This window comes from Rutilus rutilus, assembly GCF_951802725.1.
Source record: "Rutilus rutilus genome assembly, chromosome: 7".
Classification (NCBI taxonomy): Eukaryota; Metazoa; Chordata; class Actinopteri; order Cypriniformes; family Leuciscidae; genus Rutilus; species Rutilus rutilus.
This window is the reverse complement of record NC_140221.1, coordinates 27804405-27825765: the sequence shown is the minus strand read 5'-3', so window position 1 is coordinate 27825765 and position 21361 is coordinate 27804405. Positions and strand designations below refer to the sequence as shown.

Here is a 21361-nt window from a genome sequence, read left to right as displayed (position 1 = left end):
GGATTATTAGCAGAAATTGACTCGAATATACATTAAATATTACAATCCCCTATTACTAAATTGTACTGTATTATATTAAAAAGGTTTGCAATGCATCATCTTGCTCGGAGCGACAGTATACAGTAAATGCTTGGAAATAAAGAATGATGTCTTTAAATCCATACACAGTCAGCATCATTTCTCTGAAGAAATTGTGACACTCTTTTCTGAATGTGGTTTTCGGTAACTTACAAAGACATGGTATAACCTGCATGTAATTTGAAGTTTCTAGACTTTTAGAGTCACTGTCTTCCACCAGAGCGGCTTCCATGAGTTGTATGGGACTCAAATGCTCCACTCGCACTCAGATATTAAAACTCCTGTCAGTTCATTTGACGGATGAACTTGCGCCTCGACTTCTGTCATTTCAAACGTTATACTTTACCGTTTTATTTACGTCGCCATCTTTGTTACTTTAGTCACTATGGCTACAGTTGTTAGATCCCGTTGCAAGTTCATACAGACAGTGTTCAAAACGCTATTGTAAGCTTCTGTGTTCAATAAAAACATGAAAGATTTTAATTGTTTGCGTGTTGCTAGCTTGAGCACATTGTGTTTTGTCTATACTTGATGAAGATCTGATGACATTTTATGACAAAGTAATGCAGAAAACAAACTAATTCCAAAAGTTTTTAATAATTTTATTGGCACTGTATAGTTTGTACAGTACATAATATATTGTGTATATGGAAATTATTCATAAACCACAAATACCAACTATTTCTCTCGTATTTACTTCACCTTCATGTGCATTTGCACATTTTGTTTATCACCTGTGATTCTTTTCATCTGCAACCGTAAAATAATCATATATTTTTTTACTGTCAAAACAATATAGTGGACCTTTAAAGGAAAATGCCAGAGTCATTATCACAATACGGTTTTAGTATGCAAAGGGTGTGTGTGGATGCCTTCCTATAGAATTCAAACACTTCCTGCATCTGCTGTGCTTGAATGACTTTACAGCAATGCAAAAGAGCACACATATACATAAACACGCAAAAGAGATGCCCAACTGTCAGCTCTTTGAAAATAGAAAATGGTAGAGTAAAACATTATACTAAGAGACAGTAAAACTGTCTGTCAGGTGGCCTATTTTCCAAATCTATGTTTGGCCTGGCAGATTTTTCAAAGAGTCCAGCATGTGCAATATGACAATGCTGCGTCATAACAGACAAGTGTATTTGATTTCATCTCATCCGGTTAGTTGTATGCATAATGACCATTTGTTATGCAATGAGGTGCAGAGGATTAAATGAGTCAACAGTAACCTAATAGTGCATAATGAGTAAAGGAGTCAGAGATGGAGCGAGACGGCACATTATGAGTTCGATCTGTTCTCTGCAGGGTTCTGTGGTACATCAGACTGCTCATGATTGAAGCCAATACAATTAACAAACCACACACCACATGCTTTCTGCCCAAAACAACTTACAGTACACTAATAACAGGGACAGTCTGCCTGGAGCAGAATCTGTTTTAGTGGCTTTGCTCCGTGCTGGACTATGATCTCAGCAGCCGCTCAGCTCCTGAATCATCCCTAAAAAGTGACTGAACTTGAAACTTATATTAGTGGCCCAGGTCCATTAAAAATACCTCTTCCACTAATGTAAAGATGGTAAAAGGAATAGCTTAAAGGACGACTCTTTCAACCCTTTAGTTACTAAAGGAACAACAAAAAGAGAAGTTGAACACAACTAATGCAAATGAACAGCACTAAAATCCTTCTCTATGAAATAATGCAGCACATCAAAAAAGGGAAAGAATTTGATGAAGTGTATTCAACCTTCAGACCACAGACGTTAAAAAAAACGGGGTTTTTTGTATCTTTTTTTTTTTTTTTTTGGTCAGATATCATTGTGAGTGAGAGATAGAGTGAGAGTGTGTCTGTGTGAGCGTGCGATATGTGTATGGGAAAGCGCAGCAAAGGGAAGTTGGTGTTTTTGCACATGGTGTTGAAGAAAACTCAGACATTCCAAGACATCACACACACATCAACAGCAAATATAGAAAACCAATAACAAAGCTAGAAGCTAGAAAAATATTTAACAACGTCAGACTGTAGAACAACATCCAGCTATCAGATGATTCTGACACAGCTTTCTGTTTCCATTTCTGTTTAATCACTATTCTCTCGACTGTCCTTTCACCTCCCTTGTTCTCTTCATTTCCTGTCTTTCACGTCTTTATCACACTCTCTTTCCTGTTCTTTCACTTTCTTCCTTTGTCTGTTTTGATTTTCCAGCCTGACCCAGATCTTCAGTTAAGTTTGCACTCTCTGGATTACACTATAGCTTTTAACTGTACACACACACACACACACACACACACACACACACACACACACACACACACACACACACACACACACACACACACACTATGAAAGTTGCAGACATTTTTATCAGATCACTCTTTGAGTTTCATGTAAAAATAGATGCAATGCTTAAATGGAATCTCCAGCAGGATTGCGGTTCAAATCCATCAACATTCTCTACAGCATTCAACTGTTTTTCCTAACTTCTAAGCACAGAGTATGATCAATTCAGCCTTTTTGTTACTAGGCATAGTTGTGAGGTTACAGAAAAGTATGAGGAGAAGAAGTGGGAATAAGAAAACTCTGAGCCAGGTATAGCTAAAAGTTGTCTATAAGCGACCACAGCACAATGTATGAAAGCACCTGTACTAACTACTAAACCACAGTTCTGTACGAAACATGACAACAAATATAATGAAGAGATGACAGAAAATGATGGGGATCAGAAAATGAGCCAAATTCAACCTCTTCTTGCCCATGTTAGCACCACGTATCAAATCACATGCACCAACTATAGGCCACAACTATGTGGAGACATGACATAATTAAAGTGAAGAGATGATAAGAAATGAAGGGGAAAAGAAATGGGACCCGAAAGTGTTGCGTACCAGATTTAACTTCACGTTGCCCACATTAGCCCCAAATCGCATGCTCTAACTACTAGGCCTGAGCTCTATAGAGACATGACAAAAACAAAAGTGAAGGATTGAAACAAAGTGGATTTATTGATGATAAATATTTAAATCTGGTTATTGTGTATTTAAAATGCATTCAGTTTATCAGTATAACAAAGACAGTCAAAAGAAGAAATGAGACTGGGATCAGGAAGTATTGCGAGTCAGACAGACTTAGCACTGTCCAACATGAGCACCACAGGCTAATGCGTTGATTCGAATACAATAACCACCAGACCACAGACAGCAATGAGAATAGGTAAGAATGGGACTGGAATGCATTAACTACTTGGCCACAGCAGTAGATAGGAAATGATGATGAAAAGATGTTCAAGGTGTGTTGTGAGCCAAACTCGAACCCACTTTGCCCCAGTACCATGACTCAATGTGTCACGACTCCAACAAAGTGACACTCAGCTTCTCCGTATTCATCTGGGTCATAGCTAGAGTAAGAAACTGTGAAACTGGTCCTGCATCACTAGTACAGGACAATCTCTACCATAATCTTCTAACATTTCGTTCCTGTGAGATAATGCAAAGTAAACATGTGAAACCCACAGCTGCAAGCAACTGTCAGTAGCCCGCTAAGCCCACTTACAGTATCATGATCCCATGTGTTTCCTAATCAGACATTAATAACCATAGCATAGCAGAAAACGCATCAACTGTGGGAAGAGCTGGGTTTGTCCTGTAACTTCCCAGAACAGGTTATTCCTCACACAGTGTGTATGTTTCACATGTTGTCCATTTAGCAGCTGGGACAGTGGTGATGTAATGCTGTATTATCAAAAATGAACAGAGGGGAGGAAGGAAGCGAGAGATAGAAAGAAAACACACTCTACAAACACTCACATGCAGCTGGCTGTGGTGGATGCATGTCTTACTATACAGTACGTAGAGGCTACAATTTGCTCTCCAGATCTTATGCATGTTCTCGAACAAGCTCAAACAGTGTTATTAAGTGTGTTTATCCTCCCTGTGTGGGGTGTGTGTGTGTAATTGGTTATGTAAGAGGGTTGAGCTCAGGTGAGCTCATGGAGGCACCATTACCTCATACTGGGGCAGAATTTGAATATTCAGATCCAAAGTGCTGTCATCTTGTGTCAGGCATGAACTGATACGATATCAGACAGCAGAACCCATGCAGCACCGCAGATAACAAAGCTCATAATTCTGTTCCAAGTACACTCAATTTGCATGATTCCAATGATGATGTGCATCTTCACACGAATCATAATAAGTTTGTATGTTTTTTTTTTTTTTTTTTTTACACAGCTCTCTGAAATTTGATTCTGATTGAAGGAAAATAAGATGTGAATATATTGTGAATATAAAATAATAATGTATTGGTTATAATAATAATAACAAAATGGTTACATTTGTTAACATTAGTTAACTATATTTGTATGAACTACAAATGAAAAATACTTCTAAAGCATTTATTAATCCATGTTCATTTGAACATTTACTAAAATCATTATCAAAAACAAAAAGTTGCATTTGTTCATTTTATTCAATGGACCGGTACTGTAAGTACATCCACACCTACAAAAACATGCAAAAACTTTTATGACAATCACTCACTCAACTGGAAAGCTTTCTGAATCTCTCTCCCTCCGTCAAACAAAAATCTTGATAAATTAAAACCCACACATACTTGTACTCCATTGTGCATGAGTCACTTAACAGAGAATATCATTATAAATCGAGCAAAAACACACACACACACACACACACACACACACACACACACACACACACACACACACACACACACACACACACACACACTGAGCTTAAGACTTCTATCCTAAACATTATACTCTTGTCTATAAATTACTGCTTCTGGAACCTTTTCAGTTCCACCATGATTTTGCAATTTTTTTCAGATTTTCTTTTATCAAAATGACCGATTTTGTGGTGGTAATTCCCAGAAATTTGCGATACATTTGATACATTTTAACTTGTAAAATGACCTATGGACATTTTTTTTTTGACTTGGAAAGACTGTGGTGTGGTGCACAGCCTTACCAATTCTTCACAAATCTGAAATAATATATAATATATAAAATCTAACATATATATATATATACAGTGGGGAGAACAAGTATTTGATACACTGCCGATTTTGCAGGTTTTCCTACTTACAAAGCATGTAGAGGTCTGTAATTTTTATCATAGGTACACTTCAACTGTGAGAGACTTGAAGTGACTAAAACAAAAATCCAGAAAATCACATTGTATGATTTTTAAATAATTAATTTGCATTTTATTGCATGACATAAGTATTTGATCACCTACCAACCAGTAAGAATTCCGGCTCTCACAGACCTGTTAGTTTTTCTTTAAGAAGCCCTCCTGTTCTCCACTCATTACCTGTATTAACTGCACCTGTCCACACACTCAATCAAACAGACTCCAACCTCTCCACAATGGCCAAGACCAGAGAGCTGTGTAAGGACATCAGGGATAAAATTGTAGACCTGCACAAGGCTGGGATGGGCTACAGGACAATAGGCAATAGGGGTGGTGAAAAAAATCGATTATTGATTAATCGCGAGTATGTTATGGACGAGTATGAATCGATTATTAAATTTTCAAAAATCTATTTTTTATAAAAAAAAAAAAAAAATTGATGCCAGGATTACGTAATCGTTCAAAGCCGCAAAAAAAAAAAAAAAAAAAAAAAATCCACTCTGCGTGCATTTAGAGCATGTTATGTTATGAGAGGCGAATCACAACTACTTCAGAAAACCCAGCACAATATAGGAACTACCAGGCAGTGACGTATGTGTACGCTGAAATAAAAAGTATTTCACCTCAGAAAAACGGACGTTCCTGTCCTGTCAGCCGTTATACTGTACTCGTAGCGCACACTCTTCAATTGCACGCGCAAATGCGGAGGGGCGCGCTGTGTATCGCTTCACTGTATAGTGCAAAGTGCAAAGGAAACTACGAGCATGCAACGTTGTTACGTTGTAAATTAGTAAGTCATGAAATAAAAGTAAAATACCAATAAATCACGTTACTGGTACGTCGTGTGTTAGCTGAGAAGGATTTGCATGCAGGGATGATTTTCATTCTATTCACCAGGAGCAGTTTCCATGGTTCATTAACAGTTCTTGTTAGTATTGTGTATTCACCATGGTAACTGTCGTTTCAATATTAACGCCAAAATGCCACTTTATTTTCACTTTGTGTTATTTTTTATATTTGTAAAATACTGTGGTGGCTCATACCAACATTGTATTAACAAATGCTAGTTTGGGACTGCTATTTAATATCTTTAGCTGAACACCTTGTCTTTCTAGAAGAAAATTGTCCAATTTCTACAGTATGTTGGTTCTGATCTACTTCCTAAAGGAAATAAGCCTTTCATTTATTTGTTATTGTTTAGTTCAACTTGATGAGTCACAACACAATGTGATGTATTCATTTCTGTGTTCTACAGAACATAAGCTACATACAAATAATTCTGAAGTTATAACTACACGACACAGAAAGTGCTTTGAGTTGTTACTCAATAAAAGAGTTAAGTAATTCAGCAGCTGACTTTTTTTAATACTGCAATCACTTTGTAGTGTATTTTCGTTTACTGTTGTGAACTGGAAAATCAATAATCGCTAATCGAGAATCGTTAATAATCGAAAATCGACTGTAATCGAATCGGGACTTCAATAATCGTAATCGAATCGAATCGGGAAATCAGACAGATTAACCACCCCTAATAGGCAAGCAGTTTGGTGAGAAGGCAACAACTGTTGGCGCAATTATTAGAAAATGGAAGAAGTTCAAGATGAAGGTCAATCTCCCTCAGTCTGGGGCACCATGCAAGATCTCACATCGTGGGGCATCAATGATCATGAGGAAGGTGAGGGATCAGCCCAGAACTACACAGCAGGACCTGGTCAATGACCTGAAGAGAGCTGGGACCACAGTCTCAAAGAAAACCATTAGTAACACACTACGCCGTCATGGATTAAAATCCTGCAGCACATGCAAGGTCCCCCTGCTCAAGCCAGCGCATGCCCAGGCCCGTCTGAAGTTTGCCAATGACTATCTGGATGATTCAGAGGAGGAATGTGAGAAGGTCACGTGGTCTGATGAGACAGAAATAGAGCTTTTTGGTCTAAACTCCACTTGCCGTGTCTAGAGGAAGAAGAAGGATGAGTACAACCCCAAGAACACCATCCCAACCGTGAAGCATGGAGGTGGAAACATCATTCTTTGGGGATGCTTTTCTGCAAAGGGGACAGGACGACTGCACCGTATTGAGGGGAGGATGGATGGGGCCATGTATCGCGAGATCTTGGCCAACAACCTCCTTCCCTCAGTAAGAGCATTGAAGATGGGTCGTGGCTGGGTCTTCCAGCATGACAACGACCCGAAACACACAGCCAGGGCAACTAAGGAGTGGCTCTGTAAGAAGCATCTCAAGGTCCTGGAGTGGCCTAGCCAGTCTCCAGACCTGAACCCAAAAGAAAATCTTTGGAGGGAGCTGAAAGTCCGTATTGCCCAGCGACAGCCCCGAAACCTGAAGGATCTGGAGAAGGTCTGTATGGAGGAGTGGGCCAAAATCCCTGCTGCAGTGTGTGCAAACCTGGTCAAGAACTACAGGAAATGTATGACCTTTGCAAACAAAGGTTTCTGTACCAAATATTAAGTTCTGCTTTTCTGATGTATCAAATACTTATGTCATGCAATAAAATGCAAATTAATTACTTAAAAGTCATACAATGTGATTTTCTGGATTTTTGTTTTAGATTCCGTCACTCACAGTTGAAGAGTACCTATGATAAAAATTACAGACTTCTACATGCTTTGTAAGTGCAAAATCGGCAGTGTATCAAATACTTGTTCTCCCCACTGTATATATATATATATATATATATATATATATATATATATATATATAAATATAAATACATTACAACTTATGGAAAATTCAGTTAGATAATTACAAATAATTTTTATAATTTAGATAATTTTCTAGTGAAATGGGGAATTATGCAGGATTGCAAAAAAAATTAGGCATTTTGTTGATTCTGTGTTGTATTCTGGAGGGACTGCCTTTCACTTCAAAAGTTTATCACAGTGATGTCACCTTGAAGCTGCAAAGTCCCCAAAACAGCTGTGCCATTAAAAAAGCCCCATCACAAAGCACCTCATCTACTACATGAATTGATTCTCTCAGTGATTGAATTTGTGTTGGAATGACTCAGGGATCTCAATCGACCCCATGTAATGAGCCCAGATAGCCATAACCTGGATGAGAGTTTAAAGGAGCCATTCACAGCCATCACATCTGAAATTACACAGAGCATGTGTGTGAGAGAGAGTGCAGGCGCTTGTTGAGCCATACTGAACTACTGAGATCCTGCCTGACTGGTTTGAAAAATTGTGAGTAAAAGAGTTTGTTGTGTCAGGTTTAATACTTGTGGCTGGTCACCTGTCTTGTTGTTTAAAGGATTAGTTCACTTCAGAATTAAAATGTATTGATAATTTACTCACCCCCACGTCATCCAAGATATTTATGTTTTACTTTTTTCAGTCGAAAAGACATTAAGGTTTTTGAGAAAATAATTCCAGGATTCTCCATATAGTGGACTTCAATGGTTATCAACGGGTTGAAGGTCCAAATTGTTGTTTCAGTCCAGCTTCAAAGAGCTCTACACGATCCCAGCCGAGGAATAAAGGTCTTATCTAGCGAAACGATCAGTCATATTCTAAAAAACAATTAACATTTTTATACTTTGTAACCACAAATGCTCGTCTTGCAATAGCTGTGATGCGCCACACATTATGCGTTCACGTTCACGTTCACAGGTCACGCGTGATGTAGGCGTAAGTACAGACCTAGTGTTTACAAAATGAACATGCAAAGACTAAGTCAAATGCCCTTTACAAAAAAAAAAAAAAAAAAAAGGGTAAAATAACGATGTCGGACGATTTTGAAGTTGGAGTAGAAAATGAGATGGAGTTTTTCACCCTACCTTACAGTCACGTTACCGCCTGACCTTTCCAACGTGATTACGTAATGCATGACGTCGTGGACGTGCAAGACGAGCATTTGTGGTTAAAAAGTATATATTTTTTTATTTTATAGAAAATGACCGATCGTCTCACTGGATAACGCCCTTATTCCCCGGGATAGTGCAGAGCTCTTTGAAGTTGCATTGAAAATGCAATTTGGACCTTCAACCCGTTAGTCCCCATTGAAGTCCACTATATGGAGAAAAATCCTGGAATGTTTTCTTCAAAAACCTTAATTTCTTTTTCGACTGAAGAAAGATAGACATGAACATCTTGGATGACGTGGGGATGAGTAAATTATCAGTAAATTTTTAATTCTGAAGTGAACTAATCCGTTAACCTCAAAGTTATAGCAGATAATAACCCCCTCTCCACACACAGACGCTCACTCCGCCCACTCCGCATGAGGACTCATTAACTCAAATTTACGGCTTGTGCGGTTCTGTCCTGGTGACACTTAGGTGTTAAAACTGACACTAAACTGATGGAGTGACTAAGCTTTTTGTACATGAAACCTAAAATACTCAAGTTCAGAGGGAACGAAAAGTTAAAGCTACAATATGCAAGAATTTTTTGCCGCTAGAGGGCGCTACATTCCAAACAACAACAACGGCGTAGCTTGATGACGATGTGAAGGAGCGTGGAATGATGGGAACTGTCGTTTTAAACTCCACCGTGGATGTAAATCAGTCAGACGGGAACCGAAAAATCATGTTCATGGATGAGGCTAAGGTCTTTTTTTATAATGACATGCTTTTTGTGGCGAGGGGAGCGTGGTTCAGCGCGGTCTGTAATGGGAGAGAGAAGAGACGAGCAAGTAGGTCAAGTGCAAATGACGAACACCTGTGTCTTATTGCTGTGATCGGCGTGGAGAGACCGCTTTTAAGCCGCGCGCTGGAACGAGAGAGAGACTGAAGAGAAAATTGGACGCAGAGAAAGAAAACCGGTGGATCCGAGCTCTCATTTTTGAACTGTTTTGTGCCGTCGCGGTTGCCACGGTGAATGCGCGTTGTGCACGACTTTTGTTTGTTTTGCTTTATTTTAATAAAGTACGAGTCCCAGTCACGCCGACCCCTGTCTTCTTCCTTCCTGACTCTTGAACCTCATCACACTTTTATTTCATTAAAATGAATTAACCGCAAGAAAAGTAAGGTTTAATACTAAATTGGTTATCATAGATGTTACTGTATGTCGAATTCATTGTTGTGATAACGCGGCGCAGTTTTACGTGTTCTAAACAATTGTTGTAAAAGTACATTCGAACATACCCACATCATTTGCCAAAATACTGATTAATCTTTATGTATAACACATGCTATATTTATTTGCATGGCCATAAACACCAGACATGATAAACAATGTCAATGAACTAAACACAAATCTAAAGCAATAATACTTCCCTTACATAAACATAACTATTACCGAATGCTAAATTTGGAAAATATAAAATTAAGCATGCTTTGTCTTGATAGACGCTACAACTACAACTTCCGCATTTGTCCAGGACTCCAGGCAGTACGAGCGGAAACTGAGGGTAACGCGGATATGACGCAATTGACTGGCGACTCCCAGCTCCCCCCTGCTCTAACGCCCCGTTTCCTTGGTTAAAATCGCAATTTTCTCACGATTTAAAAATAGTTGGAAACATTTGGGATATTGTAAGTAATCAACTTAACAAACTATATAACACTGGCCTTGAGATTATGGGATATTTTAATGCAAAATTCTTGCATATTGTACCTTTAAAGAAGATAATCAGAAAATACATGAAAAATGAAAAATACAAATCGCATAATATTTACTGTGCTTTAGTACAGAATGTGAAAACAGCTGTGATTTGGCCACAGACATAATTACTCAATGTTGATTTTACTTTTATACCACATTTCTATGAACACGAAATTAATACTGTACTTCACATTACAGAATTATGTTATGAATAAATACATGTCAAATTAGACATTGTAACTGTTGTAAAAAAACAATTGTTCCAAACAAAGTCAAAGCAGAATCAGTTGTTCAGCATTGAAAAAGCAACACATTCAGTTGTAGAGACGATTGGCTGAGTGAATGACTCTTACAGTAGCCTGGAAATCCAGACCTAAATATAAAAGATTAATGGTCTGGCGTCGACTAATGAAAATCGCCCAGCTCGAGGGGTGGCACCAAGCATGCATTTGAAAATCTCACTGCACGCAATTGGATAACACTACGACCAATCACAATTGGATAACACTACGACCAATCACAACAATAAACCCCATACGCTTAGCTACCAGCGGAGCTAACTGGTAGATTAGACTCTTACCGTATCCGGTTGGCAAAACAGCAAAAACGTCCTTCTTGCAAAGGAACGATTCGAGCGGCGTCTTCTGTTCCTGTCTTAGATAAAAAGCCAAGTCTAACTCGTTCATTGTAGCGGCCAAAGCCATTTCAAACAACTGGTGTTCATCCATAGCCATCTTGCAATGTTTACTAATGACTTCGACGTCACAGCACTGTGTCATCTGTTTAGCTCGCCTCAGGCCTAGGGTTGGGTATCGAGAACCGGTTCCATTTTAGAACTGGTAACAAATTTCCAAAAACCGGGTATTCGATAAGACGCACGCATTACGATTCCTCTTATCGATTCCTGACTTTGGGACAGTTGCAAAATCGTTATTTCAAATGTAGGCGCACAGCAAGCACGTTCATAATAGAAGCGACGTGGGCCGTGGGCACGACCATGGGCACGACGAGCATGCGGTGCGTGGCGCTCGTTTTTGCAGATGCGCCTATGCCTCGGCGAGATGAAAACATCTCAACTTTTCAGAATGCCGCAAGCGGTGTGCAGTAGCCTAGTAAAGCTAATGCAAGGGCTATAAATCAATTAATCCTTTGCTGATACTTCCTCGTCGTCATCATGGAAAGCGCAGTTCATGGTTGCATAGCAACGACAGACGCCAAGGGAGCGCAAGCGCTTGTGGAAAGAAGGAGAAAGCGGTTCGGCCGTGCTTTTCCATGCATTTTTAGACGCGATATGTGAACGGTCCCTAATTCAGGAATCTATGTGGCTTAAAATCATCAATCAATCATTTTTATTTTGTTTATTTTATCACGATTACATACATCAGACAACTACTCAGAATAACATGTTTTGTCTAATAGTCAATTTTTTGAATAATTAATTCAAACACTAATTAATTCAGTGTCTCATAAATACTTGTTTAATGAATGAATGATTCAACGTTTTTGAACGAATCTCTCGAGTCTTCTTGAATAAATAACTCAATGAAAAAAACAGTCGATTTTTGCCACCTACTGGAGTAATAATGTAATCAACAACTTTATATGAAGAGACTCCTTTCATTTTAGCCATTTTATTGGTTATTGCTTAAAATTGGCAAGAATAAAAGGTAGAAATATTTATTCTTCAAGTATTTGCCCTTTTTTCTCCCTCCAAAAAATATTGGAATCGGAAACAAGAATCGATAAGAACCGGATTCGATAAGCAGAATCGGAATCGCTAAAAATGAAACGATACCAGAGCCCGTCTACGGAGAGCCTTGGCACTCCCTATTCAGCCCCATTGTATTGATTTTGGTTGCAGTTCCATTAGAATTCCACTGGGGGTGATCGCGAGCGAGTGCAGACTGAATGGGAGTCAATGGGGCTATACGGCTAAATGTGTCTCTTTCACCCGATTGCCGTTGAGAAATCTCAGATTTTATTGTAGGCTTTGCAAGTTCAACATAGGTTATAGGTCGAAAGTTGAATGAACGAGTACTTATTTCTTTTCGATTTCTTACAGGTTGAGTTGTTGTTGCCCATAACACGCTAGCATTCTGCTAATGACGTCAGCATTCTGATGTCATTGACATTTTAAAAGACTTTTTAAACCAAATAAGTGGCTCTAAAAAATCTAACACCCAGCAATGTGTAATTTCTTTGCATCTCCTTTCGAATACAACATTCAAATTACTAGACAAAAAATTATATCCTGAGAAAAGTGGATTTTGAGGGTTTTTCGCCATAGACCTCCATTCATTCTGCACTCGCTCGCGAGCGCCCCCGCATGGACAGAGACGTGTTACTGCAACCAATCCAGAACCCGGAAGTAAGCAGAGAGTGCCAATTCTCTTCCTATTAGACATTCTCTGACGATACCCAACCCTACTCAGGCCCGCCTATATCAGATAACCCGATGTGATTGGTGCAGCTCAGATCGAGGGGCATATTTAATGAGCATCATTATTCGACACCAGAGTAACTCGCTGAGCAAATTCAACTTGTGCTCTCGCGAGAACTCTGGATTACCAGGGTAAATGACTCTTTCATAATATACAAAAACACTGATCGCCACCTACTGGCATAAAGATTTAACCTGCAGAAAGAGGCTCTGAAAAAAGTCCTACCAGTAATGCAACAAAGACTCAGTGCAACAACTATTTTGAATATTAAATGACATGTGTCCCCTTCAATATCTAGTTACTAGGCTGTGAAATGAAACATTAATAGCAAGTCTAAAAATGAGCTGGTTAAAGAGGAAGAGTTTGCATCAAGTTTTTTAGAACTAAAGAGAAGTGCAAATTAAAGAGATACATTTTTTATTCAATAGATGTTCTTCTTCAGAATTTAAATAATGTGAATAATTTCCCAAAAGAACTTTTCAAAAGAAGTGAACAAGAGTGCTACAATAAACAAAGCGGTAATAACTGTGTTTATGGCAGTTTCACTCTAATGTGGGCTGTTATGATGTTTTACTACTGTGACAGTGTAACAGTTATGGGTATTACCAAGATATACAGCACCATTTATTAACTAAACAAAATATTTTTTTAAAAGGTGAGAAGGAATATATTTCAGAAACAGAGTAGTAAAGTTATAACATGATGTTTACCCCTATTGTTTGTGGCTCTGCTTCTACTCCTGGAGCGGCTGCGTTGTCTCTGTAGCCTCGTTCGACCCAGGAGCCTGTAGTAATATCCTGGTCTCCCAGAACCTTTCCGTGTGACACCTGACATAGCTCCGAGCACACTTCTGTCACACTCACGCCTCAAAGCACGGTTCACATACGCGCTCAGACAACACAACTTTAAAGATCCCTACTGTGCGTAAACTCCACAGTTGCGCAGTGACATCCAAAGTTTTAGAGCAAATCCATTCCAGTACTCAAGTCTTGGAGAGCTAGGAAAAGTCCAACTATAGGAGGTTTGCTTTCTATGTCTCTCTGTTTCACTCTGTTGCTTGACTTCTCACTGAGGGGGTAAAGCTCAAAATGCTCTCCAGTGCCGCATGCTCTCTCTCTCTCTCTCTCTCTCTCTCTCTCTCTCTCTTTCTCTCTCTCTCTCTCTCTCTCTAACACACTTAGCCTCCAAGTAGTAGGAAGGCAGAGGTATGCCATTGAACACATAGAGAGAAAGCCAAAAGACAAAGTTTGTGCGGAGAGTTTGTGGGAAAACCAGGGCTGGATCTGCAGAAGATATGGTGAATTCCATGAAACCTGTCAAGAACCAGTCATATTTCACCCCATAATTTAATAAATAAATAAACAGAAAAAAGAATAATAAACGGAAGTAAGAAATAATATGTTACATAAAGACAATGTAAAATATATTTTTTAATTAAATGATATATATGAAATGTGACCTGAGGTTTCATTTCACGTGTATAGATTTATTTATGTAAAATTGAAAAATAAAAAGAGAAGTTCATCAGACTTCTGCTTCAAAACAATTGCTTCTCTCTTTATTATGCAATTCTACTTTGTTGATTACTGAGTTTGAGTTTTTGACCATTTCTATTCCCTACAAATTTGAATTTATTTCCCAATAAGATGACAAGAGTCACATTACTATGACAAGTTTAAAATTTAATATGAAACCAGACGTTACAATTCCTATTCACCTTAATGGCACTTGTCTAGAAAAGTATGCAATCTGAAATCTCCTTATTTATCCTAAGCTGTGATGTCACAGGCTGCAGACAGGGAAAATATACAGGAATGTCATGCTTTTTAGAGCCCTACGAAACAGCCACTGGTAAAACATCTACTATTAGAGATGTTGCATGCCAAAAAAAAAAAAAAAAAATAGCCATTTGAACCGAATTCAACAGACACAAATGATGGAGTCTATATTCTGCATCAAAGGCCACTCTTAAACATATGGAGAACATTTGCTGGCTAAGAAAAACCCAGAATGTTCTAAACACACAACTGTGCCTCATAAGTCATGCTTATATCACAACCACAGTAATCCATCCAGTTCAATCCCATGACAGAGGAATTTTGAAAAACCAGTCCAGATGCAAAGCGAAACCAAACGTGTCTGTGAGATCAAAGCTTCGGCCAAAGGCTGCAGGTTTGAAACCTGTAAAGATGATATCTTGAAGTTTCATTATTGTGTTTTGTCTTCTAACAAATACTGACAGTCAGTCCTAAGCCGGAATGCCTCTTAGAAAGATTACATTATACTGTTTGTTTCAAAGATCACTTCAAGACTGACACAAATTAAAATCATGGAGTCTGAATCAAGGCTCTATTCCAATTTTAGAGAAAGTCCAGTCCAGGGTTTAGATGTGCATCCTCATAAGGGCCCAGACTAACTTCTCCAGATAAGGTTCTCATCAGCCAATGAGGGGCCAGTGCTGAGGGTGTAGGTCAAGCAGCTGGAATACAGCAGAACAGATGGACACAAAGACACACATGCACAGACATTTACAAATGATTTACTATTAGAGTTTGACTATAAAAATGTGAAAACACACACGTTCTTGAAAGAATACATACAGAGTGACATAACAGTAAGTATGTTTTAATTAAACGGAACATTTAACCAAAACTGAAAATTCTGTCATCATTAATTCACACTCATGTGGTTCAAAACCTGTATGACATTCTTCTGTGGAACACAAAAGAAGGTATTTTGAAGAATATCTCAAATATTTTTGTCTGTTCAGGGGAGGTCAGAGTGCTAAAAAAATAAATTAAAAAAATTCTTCAAAATACCTTCTTTTGTATTCCATAGAAGAAAGAAATGCATACAGGTTAAAGACATTAGGGCGAATAAATTATGACAACATTTTCATTTTCTGGGTGAACGACATCTCTAGGGAAAGACAATATCAGGGTCTCAATATCTGTGAACACAATGCAGCACACGTCACACAACCTGTTGGTGCGTCGGTGTGAGTAACCGGTCTCTTTCAGGGAAGCTGGATACACAAACTTCAACTCTCCATTCAATTTGCCTATTGTTATCCGTTCAACCTTCCTGCTTTCAACCGATTCCCTGCCCAACCCCCTTCTGTTTGACTGCTGTGACTCCCCAGGTGACAATAAGACCAGTGCCATAAAACAGTCAATCAGAGAATCAATTCAGCCCTTGTAAAGCCCAAGCATCAGGATTACGGCCGGATATTCCCCCATGTGTCCCTGTAGACTTATTGAAAATATGTAACACACTCATAACAACACACATTGGTCCACTGTTCTTTGTCTGAACAGTGAACACAAGCTGTTTGCTTGGGGTTACACTTGGGGGCAAACTCAGAATCGAGGTCATTTCCTGTTCTCATGACTTTGCTAGACTTGGGACACTTGGAAATTCGTTCACTGTGTGCACAAATGTGAATGTCAGAGAAAAGGGATGGACACTGGAGAACTTTCTAAAAGGATTGTATCTCTTGCATGCTCAATCTTGCCCTTCCAGATGCCATAATAGGAAAACACACACACACACACACACACAACACACACACACACACACACACACACACACAACACACACACACAACACACACACACACACACACACACACACACACACACACACACACACTGTACTGTCTTAAAGGGGTAGTTCAGCCAAAAAGGGAAATTATGTCATTGTTAACAATTATAATTTTATTATTGGGATACAAATAAAAAATTTTCAGGCAGCTTTTTCATAGCTTTTTTATTCCAAAAAAAAAAAATATATATATATATATATTTTTTTTTTAAGGAATTACTACTTTTATTCAGCAAGGATACATTAAATTGATCAAACGTGACTGTAAAGATGTTTATAATGTTACAAAAGAGTTCTATTTCAAATAAATACTGTTCTTTTGAACTTTCTATTCGTCATAGAATCCTGAAAATATGTAGTATGGTTTCCACAAAAATATTGAGCAGCCACAACTGTTTTCAACATTGGTAATAATAAGAAATCTTTCTTGAGCATCAAATCAGCATAGAATGATTTCTGAAGGATGATGTGAGACCGCAGTAACGGATATTGAAAATTCAGCTTTGCCATCACAGGAAAAAATACCTTTTAAAATATTCAAAATAAAAAACATTTTAAACTGTATGTACTAAAATGTCACTGTATTATGGTTTTTACTGTATTTTTGATCAAACAAAAGCAGCCTTGGTGAGCATAAGAGACTTCCTTCATAAACATTTAAACCCCAAACATTTGACCCCAAACATTTGAAAGATAGTGTAAGTTGAAAAATGTAAGTAATTTTTTAACTGATATTCTTTTCTTCTAGTGAGCTGAAAACAGATGTGGCCAGATCATTGAGTTGAAACTGAGATCCAAAAAGAATCATTCTCCTGAGTTGTTTCAAATCAAACTGAACGATGTATTCACAAACCAGAATGAGTTGTTCATGAATTGGAGAGCAGAGGTTCTGGAGTGGAAGATTATCACTGAATAATGACTAAAATATATAATACATCAGCCTGAGTAAATAATGACATACTTTATTTTTGGGTGAATTATTCCTTTAAGAAAGAGTAGCAGACAAAACAGTCTGTCTTAATACTCAACACACTTTTAATCTTAATTTCATTTCACTGAAAGTCAATGTCATTCTTTCTTCTTTATGTGCCTTTATTATCATTCAGTGTGTACTGTATGTGTGTTTGAGGGAGGGGATTTTGTTCAGAAAAGAAAGCATTACATTTTAGGCTGGTCTGACCGGTGTCTTATTATCTGACATTGTATGTGAAGAGTATCAAAAGATCTACTTCACCCAAGAAAAAGAAAATGCAAGCAGAATGAGAGCAGACAGAGAGCACTTTTTCTGTGCTGTAAAAGATGTCATTTATCTTTCTATTGACAGTTTGTTTCACACACACACACACACACACACACACACACACACACACACACACACACACACACACACACACACACACACACACACACACACACACACACACACACACACACACACACACACACACACACACACACTCTCTCTCTCTCTCTCTCTCTCTAACAAAAACTGCAAAAGGAACAAAAGGGCATAATATCACTAAAAGATCCAAAGTAGAACATTTTGGGATAAAGCAGACAAAAGAACAGATAAAAACTTTAGAGAAACCATTTCAAGTGCTATAATAGCTCAATGTGATTTTAAACAATCGTTGTTCAATGTTCAAATTCTCTAAGTAAGTGTTGAACAAAAACACACACACACACACAACAACAAACCAACAAAAAATCCTGTTCACTTTGATTATCTATATTAGAGGGATAGTTCACAAAAAAAACTAAATACTGAAAAATGAGATATTTTGAAGAATGTGGGCAACCAATCAGTTTTGGTGATCATTGACTTCCATTGGACAAAACACATTTAGACATTTCTCACAAAATCCTCTTTTGTTTGGGAAGTTATACATGTTTGGAAAGATCAAGGGTTAGTATATGATGACAATTTCCATTTTTGTTTGAACTAACCCAATAACTTGTTGCTTTAAAGGTAGAACTTGAACAGGTATATGGGATTTTTGGTCATTTCTTTATAGGTAGTCAGCAGATGACTTTGAGTAGCCATGTAATATGAGAGATAATGTACAGCCAAAAATTTAGTTTTATTTTAAATTAATGGCCAGTTGACCATACATACCCTTACATACCCTTATATACAGTATAAGTGCAGATATGACTCTCAAGAAACCAACAATCTGTTGAGAAATCACAATTGCACACACAAAAACAGTAAAAAGTGTGGAACAGAAACAAAAAGAGATGTGGGATAGAGAAACGAGCTGGTTGAGAACACATTAAAGAAGCACAATGAGAAGAGAAGAAGTTCAAAGAGATAAACAATGGGGCAATGACAGGTTGAAAGGTTGAAAGAGTGGGAATTGCTATAAGAGCATTCCTCTTCTCACCCCACTCTATAATGAAAAACAGCACACACTGTACTGACAACTTCAAGAGCTGAATAGCCTAAAACTGCAAATAGCCTAAAACTGTGTGATCCCACACACCGTGTTATTTAACCGCCACAGAGGAAAGAACAAAGGTAGAAAATGGGTGGAGGAGAAGTATGGATAACATATAACTCATGTGCTCTTCAAAGAGCGTGAAAGAAAGGGAACCGGGAAAATGAGGTGAGACAAGATAGATACATGCGTCTACTTACACTGACTCCTAATGGCTTCCTGCTTGTGCTGCAGTGTTTGGCCGCACTCCACACAGGAAGGCAAGTCAACTTTACTGGTTAAGTTGTTAAGTGGTTAAGCCTGGTAAGTAAACCAGCATTCAAAAATACAATGCTATAGTGAGCAGCAATGCTGGTTGTTTCAACAGCAACTCACAACTACCTCTATTCCTCAAAAATACCTGCTGACATTATTAGGTTTATTAGCTATTAAAATAGTGAAGACGTCCTCACAAGTTGGTTTTTGAAATGTTTTACTATATTTGTGAGGATATTTTCATTTTTATAATTTTGTATTATTATTATTACATCATTGGAGATGACTTTGGCAGATTCTCCACTGTGCACACAGCGCCATCTTATGGAGACAAAAAAAGTGTGCTTGATTAAGCCAAAGAACACACACAAAGCAAATATATATATATATTATATTTTTTATTAATACTTTTATTCAGCAAGAACACATTCAATTGATTAACATTTATCAAGTTACAAAAGATTTCTATTTCAAATAAATGTTGCACTTTTCAACTTTGTTCATCAAAGAATCCTGCAAAAATGTATCATGGTTTTCACAAACATATTAAGTAGCATAATTGTTTTCAACATTGATAATACGAAGAAATGTTCCTTGAGCATCAAATCAGCATATTAGAATGATTTCTGGAGAAATGATTACTAAAAATTCTGCTTTGCCATCACAGGAATAAATTACATTTGTAATATATTAAATTTTAATTTGAATAATAATGAATGGTAGTGTAAAATACATAAGAGAAAACTCAAAGAGTTGTTCTCAAGTCCATTTCTCAAAAAAGAGATGCATTAGCAGCTGAAATGAACAGGTAAAATGCTTTTCAAGTACAAATTTACTTGAGATACAATCAAGCACCAATCTACACGTTTTCTTTCACCACTAGAGAGAGCACCATGAAAATGTGTGCCATTGGCTGGTTAGTGTGGATTCAGGAGGAGTCACTGCCATTAAGAAGAATTGGAATGTTTATGAATAGCTTTCTCCATATATTTTTGACTGGTCTTTACACATGGAGCAAAACACTGAGGTCTGTTGTAAAGCTAGTGTCTTCTCCTCCTAAGTTTCCTAGATACACTGTAAAAAATAATAATTGGTGGTTTAACTTAAAGTAACCTGGATGCCTTATAATTTTATGTTTGTTGAAATTGATTTAATCAACATAAACTCTAAATATTATGTTATCTGAACAACATAAAATATCTAAGTTGATTTGACAAAAGAAAAAAATGTGATAAATCATGTAAATATATATTTTTTTACAGTGTACAGTGGTGAACAGCTGCCACTAGCACTATAAACTAAGTATACTCACACTGATGTTTCAAACTCTAGAAATCAAAGGAGGCAAAATTGAACTCAAACCAATCAATCGAACCAAATGTGAAAACTTGCAGCAGTTCAAGTGCTCTCTTAAGAGTCAAAGAAAATGTGTATGTTTGATCTGTATCCAGGGCCTAAACTTAACACTCGCCAAGCGCCAAATGCGATTAGTATATGAAACGGTGTCACTCCCCAGTTGGCCGGTAACATTTTTGTGAATTCTAACAATGTATGAACGTGAACAAATGTGAACAATGCTCGGGACAGTTGACGGGCCAGCGTTCACGAAAGTTTAAGCCTTTTTTAAGTTCAAGACAAGAAGACGTGAAAGGGAGCTCATTTCGTTACTCGCGCGCTGTGGAAAGTTTTGTGCGCGCAGACATCCGAAGCGCGTGCTGTTCACTAAACTAAGGTCTCTTTCACGTCTTCTTGCGCTCGAGAGGACAAATTCACACAAAATGATGACAAAAAAATAACGAGTATACTAGTAAACATAGTCATTATGTCTTAAGT

The 21361-nt window shown here is 37.8% G+C and overlaps 1 protein-coding gene across 3 annotated transcripts in view; it reads right to left on the bottom strand.

Annotated features, from left to right (window-relative positions):
* Window positions 1–21361, bottom strand: part of dab2ipb (DAB2 interacting protein b) — a 163274-nt gene that overhangs the window by 73786 nt on the left and 68127 nt on the right. The window contains exon 1 of one of the 3 annotated variants that reach the window (XM_084413788.1): window positions 13943–14467. The exons of the other annotated variants lie outside the window; for them this stretch is intronic. Coding sequence (XP_084269914.1) covers window positions 13943–14066 — 124 coding nt within the window. The 5' untranslated portion in view covers window positions 14067–14467. Of the gene's footprint in view, window positions 1–13942; window positions 14468–21361 lie in introns of those variants that run through there. 3 annotated transcript variants of the gene reach the window in all.